The sequence below is a fragment of the Myotis nattereri genome (assembly GCF_964212035.1).
Source record: "Myotis nattereri genome assembly, chromosome: 1".
NCBI classification, from domain to species: Eukaryota; Metazoa; Chordata; class Mammalia; order Chiroptera; family Vespertilionidae; genus Myotis; species Myotis nattereri.
The window spans coordinates 156,295,237-156,308,918 of record NC_138075.1 but is presented as its reverse complement, the minus strand read 5'-3'; the positions used below and the strand labels follow the sequence as shown (position 1 = coordinate 156,308,918).

Below are 13,682 nucleotides of genomic sequence, written 5' to 3'. Positions count from 1 at the left end.
ATCTCTGGAAAGCTTAGAACAGTCAGTCTCCTCCATGAACGCTTGATGGAAGAGGCAGGATTGGTAGTCAGGGACTCAAGGTTCCTGAGCTAGGTTTATCACCTCCTACCTGTGTGGCCTTTGGTCACATTGATAAAGTGAGAGGATTGAACTTGAGAATTTTATTCTTTATATTTGTCTTTATAATTTATACTGTAACTTCTTCCAGTAGGACTTCAAGGGTATTTCTAATATGCAGAAGTCTAGTCTACAAAACCAAACAAATAAAACACGTAGAGATCAAAAATAGCGTAAAGTTAAGAATAAGTGGCAAAATGACTAACACTCACTCAAGCTCAAGCCACCCTACAGTAGTGTTGCAAACCCTAAAATGTCTAAAGAGACGAGGCAGGAATTCCAGTTTTATGCTGTATAGAAATCTTCCCCAAACTCAGTGGCTTTAAAGCCAGAACCATTATTGCACCATTTGTGGGGCAGGGTTTGGGCAGGGCTCCGCTGAGCGAGTCTTCTGGCCACATGATGTGGATGGAGCGCGCCCAGTGCTACTCAGCTGGCAGATGGGCTGATCTGGAGGCTTCATTACAGCTTGGCTCATGTGCTGGGCTCTGGGCAGGAATGGCTGTAGCTGGGCTCCACTGCCACAGCCACTGCAGAGCCTGCACATGGCCTGACGGCATGACAGTCTCAGGCTAATGTGGTAACTCAGAGCCTCCACAGAGCGTGTTCTGAGAGACCCGGATGGAGTTGGTGGAGTTTCCTGTGGCCTGGCCTCTTAGTCCCAGGGCATCACTTCCAGTGGGTTCTCTAGGTGAGGCAAGTCACTAAGGCCAGGATTCACAGAGAAGTGAATAAAACTCCAGCTCTCAATAGCACAAAAAACAAAGAATCTGTGTCCTTTTAAAAAGATGATTTTTTCTTTCTTTTTAAAAAATTATAGTAAAATACTCATAACACAAAATGTACCTTAACCCTTTAAAGTGTACAGTTCAGTGGTATTAAGTACATTCACACTGTCATGCAGCCATCACCACCTTCAATCTTCATAACTCTTTTCATCTTGCAAAAACCCATAAAGCATTTGTCCTTTTATGTCTGATTTATTTCACTTAGCCTAATGTTCTCATGGTTCATTTGTGTTGTAACATGCGTCAGATTTTTTTTCCTTCTAAAGGCTGAATAGCATCTCATTGTCTGCATATGCTGCATCTTGTTTGTCTATTCATCTATCAGGGGACACTTGGGTTGTTTCCACATTTTAGCTGTTGTGAAAAGTGCTGCTTTAAATACAGTGTGCAATTGTGGGCACTTTTTATCAAGTAGAACAGAGAACATCAATGGGGGAAATGGGCTGGGAATAAGGAAAAATCCAGTAAAAACACAGTGAAAATGGCTACTCGGTGTCAGCCTCAGTGTCAATGAGGCAATTGGGATTGGAAGGGCCTGAGTAGCTGGGAGGATGGGATATGTATGAGTCTGATCCAAAGAAGCAGCCAGCAGTAGAGCCAGCAGCTTCTGATCATGCAGGATGCATAGCTAGAGTGGTCCCACTTTGTGTTTCAAGAAAAATGGGCATTATGGATTTCTATGTGACCTTTCCTAATTTTTAAATGTTGTCACCAAGACTTTTAAAGATTATGCAAGTCAAATAAAAAAGTCTACGAACTATATAATTTGAGATCTCTTCCTAAAACACACCAATGTATAATGATGGATATCAGGGCCTTATCTGTTCAAATAGTATAGACTAGGGATCGACAAACGTTTTCTTAAAGGAGTAGGTAGTGACAGCCCTTATCAGAGCCTTTTAGGATAAATTTAATTAGCATAAACTTTCCCTTTTGGGGGTTCTAAATCCCCCAGTACTTTCTGGAGCTCAGTATTGACTCCCATTTTACAATAATGTGATTGTACTCCAAATGAGAAAGCCAGGGTTATAGTGTCTCTAAGTGGGTATTGAAATTAATTTGAAAAATGAGAACTTCTTTAGGCATGCTTTGATTTTTTATCAGTTTGGTGATTCTATAAATGTGACCTAAATTGCTGGGGTCCAATCCCAGCAGGTCCAGGGGTCCCCAAAGGTGGCACGGAGTCAGCGAAGAAGGAATGACACGGAGACAGTGTTCAGTTGATCAGCAGCCTAGCCAGGATCTCCAGCCAGGATCTCCAGCCAAGTTCTGGTCTGGATCTCCAGAGAGGTTCTGCTTAGGATCTCCAGCCAGGTTCTGTGTCCATGTTCTCTTGCTAGGTTCTGCAGGTTCTCCAGCCAGGTTCTGTAGCCATGTTCCCTTGCTAGGTTCTCCAGCCAGGTTCTGTGTCCATGTTCTCTTGCTAGGTTCTGCAGGTTCTCCAGCCAGGTTCTGTAGCCATGTTCCCTCGCTAGGTTCTCCAGCCAGGTTCAGTCACCAGGTTCTAGTCAGGTTCTCTTGCCAATTTCTGTAGTCAGGTTCAGTCCAGGATCTTTTGCTATGTTCTCTCGCTAGGTTCTGTCTCTAGGTTCTGAGGCCAGTTTCTGTCCAGGATCTTTTGCCATGTTCTCTCCAGCGAAGTTCTTCTGTCTCTAGAGAATGTTCTGTGTAGGTTCTGTGCCAATTTCTGTCTCTCTTCGTTCTGTCTTCTTACATCTGTATTTATACCAGTTGATTCCAATCCTATCAATCTCTATTTCAAAGGTTAGGGCGTTTCTTATCTCCATTCCAGGGAGTAAAGATTATGTAGCTTAAGCATGATTGTTCGTAGTTAAAGTGATTAACTACCCGCCTGGCACTTAGTTAAGGAGTTTTATCCCCTCCCTGACTTCAGGGAACAATCCCTACCTGGGGAAACAACCTTTCTCAGAGACCTTGGTTAAAACACATAGTGCCAAGAAGGTGAGCAAACATATTAAGAACAGTATGCCATATATGCCAGGTCCCTTGAAACAGCAAGGATGGACTGGCTCCCGGCACTAAATATTTATAACAGAAACATATTATATACGTCATACACTTTACTTCTAAAATTCCAATAACTCTTTAAAGAACTTAAGTATTGCATAGTGTCAGTTAAATTGGAAATATTAACTGTGTGCATTTGTTAAAGTTAGGCCAGAAGATTTGTTCCTATGTCATAAACTGGTTATTTAACCATGGCTGTCTTACAAGTGGAGGGAGTAAAAAGTGGAAAAGTCAGAAAAGGCAAAGACAGAAGTAAAGAATTACATGCCAAACTCTCCCAAATTGAAGTTAATTTCTCTTATGGAAAAAAAGAACCACTTCTTTCCCAAATGGCTGAATCATGGTTTCACACATCATTGAAAATACTGTGTGTTTTAATTCCAACAGAAAACCAAACCTTTGATGACAGAATTCTCGGTGAAGTCTACCATTATTTCTCGCTATGCCTTCACTGCGGTTTCCTGCAGAATGCTGAACAGAGCTTCTGAGGACCAAGAAATTGAGTTTCTGATGCAGATTCCAGCTGCAGCTTTCATCACCAACTTCACTATGTAGGTGACAGAGTCAGAGAGCCCGGAATGAAGATTTCTGTGTGGGGTGGACAGGGTGAGCCTGAGCTGATGTGTGTGGCCCACAGCCTTTGAGCTGTGAGCATTTATTTCTCAGCGGATGATACATGGGCCAGAAGGTTGATTCCCTTCTTCTTTCTCTCCCCCTTCCTTCTCTTCCTTCTCCCTTTCTCCCTCTCTCTCTCTTCCTTTCTTCCTCCTTTCCATGACCTCTTCTTTTCCTCTTTCTTTCTCTCCTTCCCTCCAACAAATGAGTACCCACTCTGGGCCAGGCTCTCTTCAAAGTGATTGTCCACATCTATGAAAGAGATAGTGCTGCTCTGCACTAGAAATTTTATAATAATAATAAGTAAACAAATCAATACATGAGGTCATTTCAGACAGTAGCAAATGCTATAAAGAAGGCAAACAAAATTGAGAGGGGCTTGTTTAGGTAGGGAAATCAGGGAGATGGCTCAGAAGAGGCAATGTTTAAGTTGAGATCTGAATGATAAGGTAGCATGAAACCTTGGCTATGTTAGATATAGTTTTTCTTTTCCCAGTGGATGGTAAAGATATGCAGAAGAGGGGAGGTGTTGGGTTTGAATTTTAGGCCTGGGCCTAAATTTCAGATTTATAGATTCACGTTGATGGATTATCATGGAAGTTTGTCTGAGCAGATCTTATTTCTTCCTGAAGAATCAGAGGCACCTCGAGTTGTGTCTTAACATTTGTACCTGTTGACAATTGCCCTAGGATGAAACGAATGATTCAAGGGTAGTGCCCTGGTTTGGAATGCAGTTTTTGCATATCCAAGAGGCAAATAAAAATATTTTCTACTGTTGTCATGGTTATGAGATCCATGCATTTGTCTTGGAACTGCAAACTACTAACACAGCTGTCTCTTACTTTCAGGCTAGTTGGAGACACAGTGTATCAGGGGGAAATTACAGAGAGAGAAAAGAAAAATGGTGATAAGGTAAAAGAGGACAGGAATAAAACCACAGAAGATAATGGGTAAGTGCCGTTTAATTAACAAATTACAAATTCACTTTAGCAAATTTCAAATTTTCTACCTTTTTGCTTAGCCATCTTGATCTCTTTCTTCCTTCAAGAATTTATTTTCTAATTTATAATAATAATAATAATGATACACCTGGTTAACAGCATAATAAATAAGGATTTATAGTAAAAAAAAAAGAATGGTTTAGCACTCCCCCTTCCTAGAAACATCCATTTCTACTGTTTCTGCAGTTTTTTTTATCTCCATAACTCTAAATATTATGATGGTCTTGGTTTTTAAAAATTTCTTGATAAATATCAGATATTATTTGTTGAATCTATACTGTGAAATCATAGGATTTTAATGACAACACTTCCATTCTCCTTCTATGTTCCAAATTTTTACATTATTATTCCTTCTTCTTACATCCATTTTAGCAGTTATACCATCTTAGACTAGCCCTACAATCTCTGATAATATTCCCACTCTGGCATTTTACCTTACCTCTCTGTTTTCATTCCCAGCACCCATCTTTTCTTATCTAATAATTTACTTTTTCGTTGTCAGAGTTACTAACATTTAAATTCTAATCTGTCACAATATTTGTATTTTTTTATCTATAAACTGAATCTTAACATTGAAAACCCAGAAATAGCATTTACTTTTAATAATACATAAATAACATTACTGTCGAGCCATCTAGTATACTAAGATTCTGTTCCCCTCTCTACCAGCCTGTTTGGAGAAAAGTGATCTTAGTATCTAGATAAAACATTGTGAACAGGTAAGCTTGCATTTTGTTCATTAATAAAAGGATGTAGCTTTGAGAAAGCTTGTTCTCTAAATTCATAGACTGTCAGAAACTTTGCTGTTGGAAATCCTGCTAGCGAGAATGGAACATGTGAGTCATGGGTTCACTTTGATAATGAGAAGCAACCAAGGTCCACAGTTTCAGAAAAGTCCATATTTATCTTAATTTTGTAGCTCCTCAGAACAAAGAACCTTGAGTTTGCTTCTCAGTTCAGGCAGATATTAAATGTCTTACACACAGCCCTGCTTTTCTTTGAGCTTCCAAACACTGCTTCATTTACCCACATTCCACCCTTCCCCCAATCCTATAATAACCCTGTGTCTTCCTTTGTTTCGAAAAATATTCCATGATGCTGCTGGTATGTAACCTCCCTTGCCATAGCAGTTTATTAAAACTTAACTTAAAAAGCAACACTTTTATTGAATTTATTGGGGTGATACGGGTTCACAGAATTGTACAGGTTTCAGGTGCACAATCCTATACCACACCATCTGTACACAGCATTGTGTGTTCACCACATCAAGTGGTCTTTATCAGGATTACCTTTTCTTTTTTTCTTTTTTTTAAAAAAATATTTTATTGATTTTTTATAGAGAGGAAGGGAGAGGGATAGAGAGCTAGAAACATTGATGAGAGAGAACATCAATCAGCTGCCTCCTGCACACCCCCTACTGGAGATGCGCCTACAACCGAGGTACATGCCCTTGACTGGAATCGAACCTGGGACCCTTCAGTCCGCAGGCCGACACTCTATCCACTGAGCCAAACCAGTCAGAGCAGGATTACCTTTTCTTATAACTCACAAATTGTTCAGAATCATGCCACAGTTTAGTTGGATCACGACCTACACATTTCTGTTTTTTTCCTGGAGTTTCTAATTGATTTTCTGATGAGATAACATTTAATTTTGTCACAATTAGCATCTGGCAAGACACATAACTCATTTGAAATGGTAAGTGAACAGTTGTGACCAAGCTTCTACAAATAGTGAACCCATGTCATTGTCAACAGCAACTGGAAGGCATCACTAATTGGGAGATACATCTTGATTTCTGAGCTGTTAAACATGACAGAATAGGTGTCTCCAGACCATGGAAGACTGTCACATAATATTTTCCTTGTCACATAACATTGACCTTGGGACACCTTTTTATATTTACCTGGGTTGGTTTCATTACTTCTTGTATTCCATAATATCTTGATTTTCACCTCCACTTTGCTGAAGTGTATTCTTTAGTTACTTACTCGAAATGAGTGTGTGAAAGGCATACTTTCTGAGACCTTGATTAAAGTGTTGACTGTGTATGGAATTTAAAATTCAGAATAATTTACCAATGAACTTTGAAGACATTGCTCCAGTGCCTCACAACATCCAGTATTACTGATACTGCATTTAATGTGGCCGAATACCATTCCTTTTATATGTTTCTCTATCTGATATTCTGGTATTTTACAATAATGGGTTTAAGTATCAGTCTTTTTTTTTTCTCTCATTCTGATTAGCTTTCAACAGAAGTTTTCCATTTTTGTCTCTTCAGCTCTGGGAAAGAGGAGTGTAGGAAGACCATCATCTTAGTCATTCATTCATTTATATGTAAACTTGGAGTTCTCCTCCCTGTACTTGGCCCCCCTTCTCACTCTCATCTTGTGGTGTCCTGTTGAACCAGAACCCGGAGTCTCTGAGATTCTGCAGATGGTGTGTTTCTCTACTTTGCTGCAGTCCCTTCCTGCAGTGTCTGAGCTGTAGAGTTCTTGGTCTACGGAATTCCCCAGGTCTTCCAGAAATGACTTGAAATACCCACTGATGGTTGGTCCTACCACCCTTATTTCTTTGGTTTGATCCTTACTCTTCCTGTTACGGTCAGCCTGCCATCTTGAATCAGAGAACTCTCACTCCATGTAATGAAAGCATTTAAAATGATTTGTATTTTTATATGCTTTGCAATACTTTACTTTTTACCCTTCCCTTAAGCATATTCATCACACCTTACCAAAATGTGAAAACCTTATAAGTTAGCTATTTTTTTGAAGACACGTACACAGATAACTTTTTTTAAAAAAATATGTTTTTTAAATTAATTTCAGAGAGAGGAAGGGAGAGGAAGGAAGAGATAGAAACATCAATGAGAATCATTGATGGTCTGCCTCTTGCATGCCCGCTATTGGGGATCAAACCCAAAACCCCAGGCATATACCCTGACTGGGAATCAAACCATGACCTCCTGGTTCACGGGACAACGCTCAACCACTGAGCATGCCGGCCAGGCTAAATTAGCGTCCCCTTTCCCTTTTGGCCCCTTGGGAAAAGGCTCAGGAAGAGGGAGGAGAGTTCAGTAGTGTATGAATTCTCTACTCTTTAGTATCCTTTGGACCTTTGCAAACTTCTAGTACAAACCTTTACTCCTTCCTCACCCCCCTGTGATAATTTTGACTTTTGATTTGTAAGGACTGTTACAGTTTGGCCTGTGCCCCAAGGTGACTCGAGGGAATCTGGCTTTCTCCAACCCTCTATCCCTTTTCTCTTGCATACAGGGAGAAGGGGACTGAAACGTTCAGAGCCTCCGTAGTCATTCCCAGCAAGGACAAAGCTGTCTTCCTCCTGAGTTATGAAGAGCTCTTGCAGAGGCGGCTTGGGAAGTATGAGCACATCATCAGTGTGCGACCCCAGCAACTGGTGGGGAGGCTGACAGTGGAAGTGAATATTCTGGAGAGTTCAGGCATCACGTCCCTGGAGGTGCTGCCTCTACACAACAGTAGACAGAAGGGCAGCGGAAGGGCGGAAGGTGAGTGGTGCTTGCTGGACATGCGCAGATCTTCTGGAGTAACGCAGAGCTGGGTGTTGGCTTTAGAGAAATATGTAAACCAGATGGCATCCCTTCAACAAAGACTTTGAGTGTTTTGGCGAATCTAAACAAGTGCAACAAAACAAAGACAGTGTCCTACACAATTTATTTTTTAAGCCAGCATTTATTAAGAGATTTAAAAATGTTTAAATTATTTGACACAGTAATCTCACTTCTGGGAACTTAACCTAGATGAAACACCTAAAATATTGGTAATGTCTTATGTATGAACCTGTTTGATAATTTGTAGTAGCAAAAACATTCTATCATCCTGAATATTCAACCATACAGGCATAATAAGTAAAATATGGTTGTAAACATGATTCAGCATGTTACAGGGAAGAAAAGACACAATTGTAGATACACTGTAATGTTAAATATGATAACTTTGTTAAATACAAATATGACAACAAAAGACTAAGAAGTTATATAAAAAATCATTTTATACTAGGGGTGAGGGATTATAGGGTCATTTTCTAGAAATTTGTTTTAAAACTAATAATTTATATTAAATAATCACTTGTATTTTATTCTATAACTAGAGGCCTGTTGCACAAAGAGATTTGTGCAATAGGCCTTCCTTTCCCCTGGCTGCTGGCACCGGTTTGCCTCCGGCACCTGGGGCCCAGGCCTTCGCTTTGGTTGAGTTCTGGCTAGAGCCAGCCCCGGAAACATCCGGCTTTGCTGCTCCGCTGGCCCCGGGTCTGTGAGGCCTCGCTGCTCCGCCGGCCCCGGAGACGTCAGGCCTCGCTGCTCCGCCAGCCCCAGAGATGTCAGGCCTCGCTGCTCCGCCAGCCCCAGGTGGTCAGGCTTCACTCCACCGCTTGGGGACTACGTATGCAAATTAACTGCCATCTTTGTTGGTGGTTAATTTGCATATTGTGCTGATTAGCCAATGGGAGGTGTAGTGAAGGTATGGTCAATTACCATGTTTGTCTATTGTTAGATAGGATACTAGTAAGGCTTGGACAGATGGGTCCAAAAATTGCACCAGAGCCCTGGACAGAGTGGCTCAGTTGGTTGGGTGTTGTCCCATGCACTGAAAAGGTTGCTGGTTTGATTCCCAGTCCGTGCACATGCCCTGGTTTTGGGCTCAATCTCCAATAGGCGGTGTGCAGCTGATTAATGTTTTGCTCTCACATCAATGTTTCTCTCTCTTCTCTCTCTCTCTCAGATTTAATACAAAATATTTTTTTAAAAAAATATTTTTATTGATTTCAGAGAGGAAAAGAGAGGGAGAGATAGAAACATAAATGATGAGGCACTAGTTGGTTTAGCACAGTGGATAGAGCTTTGGCTTGCGGACCAAAGGGTCCAGGGTTTGATTCCAGTCAAGGGTGCCTTGGTTGCAGTCTCCTCCCCAGCCCGGGCCCTGGTCAGGGCGTGTGCAGGAGGCAACCAATCGATGTGTTTCTTTCACATCGATGTTTCTCTCTGTCTTTCCCTCTCTCTTCTACTCTCCTTAAAAATTAATGCAAAAAATATCCTCAGATGAGTATTAACAAAAAAGAAAAGAAAAAAAAAGAAAGAAAGAAAAGAAATGTCAATGATGAGAAAGAATCATTGATCATCTGCCTCCTGCCCTCCCCCTACTGGGGATTGAGCCCACAACCAAAGTACATGGCCTTCACCAGAATCGGACCTGGGACCCTTCAGTCTGCAGGACAATGCTCTGTCCACTGAGCCAAACCTGCTAGGGCTCAATAAAAAATCTTTTTAAAAAATTGCACCAGAGTCAGAATGACAAGATCATTGTGGCATTGAGATCAGAGAAATGCTAAGTGATAAGTGAATATGCAGAATCTTAATTCAATCCCTTTGATTGCAAGGAAAGTGGCTCAAGAAGTCTTCCTGTGTAAGAATATTTAGGGATGAAATTGGAAGGAGGCTGGGCAAATGACTTGATAAGTGGACTAAATTTAACATAATGCAAAATAATCTGGAAACTACTTCTCCACATGAGAAGTAGTTTACTCTCAAACACTGGAATGTGTTCTGGTCTGTAGGGGACTCAGGTCTTTTGTTATATGTTGACATTGAATTTGACTCTCTCAATTCAGATCTAAATGAAATATTAAAATATTGTCAAGGTGTCTGACATTCAGAAATGGAATCAGATACAATACACTATTCTTATGCCATATAGGCGGCCATGTGTATGGTTAGTGGATTCTAGTTGTTATTAACTATAACCTTGAAAAAAATTACCTGAACCTGTAAGACTCAGCTTGCACATCTGCAGATCAGGGGTGATAACTCTCTCATAGGGTCATTGGAATTGTTAGTGTGGGTGAAGTGCCTGGCCCAGAGTAAGAGGTTAATAATTGTCATTACCATCCTATCTAATAAAAGAGAAACATGGTAATTAGCGTACAACTGCTACCCTTCCCATTGGCTAATCAGGGAAATATGCAAATTAACTGCCAGCCAAGATGGCGGCTGGCAGCCAGGCAGCTTGAAACTAACATGAGGCTTGCTTGCTTCAGTGATGGAGGACTCCAACGTTCCCTGCCTGCCGCTGCAGGCCTCTGAGCTGCAACTCTAAGCAACTATGTAACAAATATAGAAGCTAAACAAAACCCTAGAAACCTGCTTTAGTCCGCAGGGCTTCAGCCAGCAGGATCGCAACATTGTTTCAAATACAGAAGGTAAACAAAGACCAGAAAACTGCTTTCAGCAGTGGAGGCCTAAGAGCTGGAGCCAAGCCTCAAAGCTAAAGCTGGCCCAGAATAAAAAGAAAAAAAGGAGCAGTTGGGAGCTTCAGTCACCCACCAGCCTGAAAACAGCCCTCAGCCCCTCACCCAGACTGGCCAGGCACCCCAGTGGGGACCCCCACCCTGAAGGGTGTGTGACCAGCTGCAAACAGCCATCATCCCCTCATCCAGGCTGGCCAGGCACCCCAGTGGGGACCCCCACCCTGATCCAGGACACCCTTCAGGGCAAACCAGCCGGCCCCACCTGTGCACCAGGCCTCTATCCTATATAGTAAAAGGGTAATATGCCTCCCAGCACCGGGATCAGTGGAGCCGAGAGGCCTCCCGGCACTGGGATCAGTGTGACAGGGGGCAGCGCCCAAACCCCCTGATCGCCCTGCGGCTCTGTGTGTGACAGGCTGCAGTGCCCCAACCCCCTAATCGGCCCTGCTCTGTGTGTGACAGGTTGCGGCGCCCCAACCCCCCCACCCCCCTATGGGCCCTGCTCTGTGTGTGACGAGGTAGAGCCATAACCTCCCCATCGGCCCTGCCCTGAGTGTGACAGGGTGCGGCACCCCAACCCCCTGATCCGCCCAGCTCTGTGTGTGACAGGGGGTGGTGCCCCAACTCCCCTATCAGCCCTACTCTGTGAGTGACAGTGGAGAGCTCCCCAACCCCCTGATGGGCCCTGCTCTGTGAGTGACAGGGGGCAGTGCCCCAACCCCCTGATTGGCCCTGCTCTGTGTGTGACAGGGGGTGGCACCGCAACCTCCCCATTGACCCTGCCTTGAGTGTGACAGGGGGCGGTGCCCCAACCCCCCAATCAGCCCTACCCTGAGCGTGACTGAGGGTGGCATCGAAATCTGTGCATGACAGGGGCGGCACCCCAACTCCCCAATCGGCCCTGCTCTGAGCCCGACCAGGGGCTGCACCTAGGGATTGGGCCTGCCCTCTGCCACCTGGCAGCAGGCCTAATACAGCAGCAGGTCGTTATCTCCCGAGGAGTCCCAGACTGCGAGAGTGCACAGGCCGGGCTGAGGGACCCCCTCTTCCCCCCGAGTGCCCAAATTTTTGTGCACCGGGCCTCTAGTTATTTTATATTTACTTATTTTCTTTGCAAATCTTACCATTTTTATTAGCTCATAAGTGTGATTTTGAAGGCAGGTCTTTGTCTGATTAGATTTTATCTCCTTAAAATACCTTTTAGAGAGTAGAGAGCTAAATAAGTACCTGCAAATTAGAGAATAAAAGCAAATCTATCTATCATCTATCTGTCTATCTATCTATCTATCTATCTATCTATCTATCTATCTATCTATCATCTATCTATCTATCTATCTACCTATCTATCTATCTATCTCGTAGTAACAAAGAATGTTCTTAAATTTCATTGCATCCTAATCATAATTTACAGGGATTTTTTTCATGTACAACTGTGTGAAGGAGCTATGTTTCAATTCTTTGAGAGTTTGTAGGCTCCGAGAGGGCAGAGCAACTGTGCTGTGTGTCTGGGGTGAGTGCCCAGGACTCAATAGCTCTGTGTCCAGGCCCCCAGTTGGGGATTCTTAGGGTCCTGCTACAGTGATGAGAAGTATGTGTGTTTTGTCTACTTTTCAGAACCACTGTGACTCATCAGAGATGTATGCAAGTGTGGTGTGTGCGTTATGTTTGGAGGGTATGAATCACAATTGTTGGCCTGAAAAGTTGCTTACTGTTTACACTCAGGGCCTGAGAGAATCTCAGAGGAATTTTTCCAGACCATTGATCTCTTGGGACCTGTTTATTTTTAAGAAAATTGTTTTCCTGGCACTTTGTAGCAGAGCAAATACTTTCCCTCCGGAGCATGGAGGTTTCACAGGCATTTACCCGGGCCAGGTGCAGAGGATGGGTTGCCTTTTTGCTCCTCATTCCCATCTTTCAGAGCTCAGCTGTTATTATTTCTGCAAAATGGTAGCCTCAGCAGGAGAGGCACAGATGTTGTGATTTTGTCTGGACACTTGCGTGTTTCCAAAAGAAATCCAGGGTAGAGATCAAACTAGGTTTGGCCTTGCACCAACATGAGCTGTCATTGCATGAATGTGGATCCAAGCCAGTACATTCCTCAGATGGAGCTGGTTGTGTTCAGAAGTCAATCTTCTGGAATTTCTCTAAGCAAATCTCAGACCACTGGACCCATTTTCACCTTTAGGGAAGCAATTATAGATAAGGATTGCTATGTGCTAGAAGCTAGACTCAGCACTTTGCATATATCATTATCTCATTCAACCTTTATAACTACCCTCTTGGGGAGTTTTTGTAAAATACTGAGGGTGTGAGTTCAAATTCCCAGTCTCTCCCTAATTATATAAAAATGCAATAAAAGGCTAAAAGCAATATCACCTATCTTTGCCTCAGTTTACTTTCCTGGTGTATCAGGATTGGGCCCATGGCTACTCTATCGTCAATGAATGGGCTCCTTCTCAATCTATAAGCTAATTCTGTGAGGTGTAATTTGGACGCCAAAAAGTGTAACTCATGGTTCAGAATCTAAAAGATGACAAGCTAGTACAGTGAAAAGCAAGATTCCCCCTCCTATCCCCTTACCCCCTGTTCCTCTCTCCTAAAATATTTTGATGATTTATGGGCTTGATGGAAAGAGTATTTGAAATTCAGTCATTCCTAGAACATACGTGGGCTGTGTTATCATCCGAAGGCATACTCCAGTACAGATATTCCATCTGTGTGACTGGTTCAAGGCTAGTTATTTCACTCTCTATGTTAAAATATCAAACTAACTATTGTTCCATGGCCCCCATGATTACAAATATTTTTTGACAGAAAATTTTCATTTGTGATGAAATCCCTAAGAGAT

At 42.5% G+C, this 13,682-nt stretch overlaps 1 protein-coding gene across 1 annotated transcript in view; it reads left to right on the top strand.

Moving 5' to 3' along the window:
- The window catches only part of ITIH5 (inter-alpha-trypsin inhibitor heavy chain 5), a gene marked incomplete at its 5' end in the record, with an annotated part of 88,348 nt that overhangs the window by 18,095 nt on the left and 56,571 nt on the right, over positions 1-13,682 (top strand). The window contains 3 exons of the mRNA XM_081106489.1: positions 3,321-3,484; positions 4,397-4,498; positions 7,828-8,078. Coding sequence (XP_080962615.1) covers positions 3,321-3,484; positions 4,397-4,498; positions 7,828-8,078 — 517 coding nt within the window. The remainder of the gene's footprint in view (positions 1-3,320; positions 3,485-4,396; positions 4,499-7,827; positions 8,079-13,682) is intronic.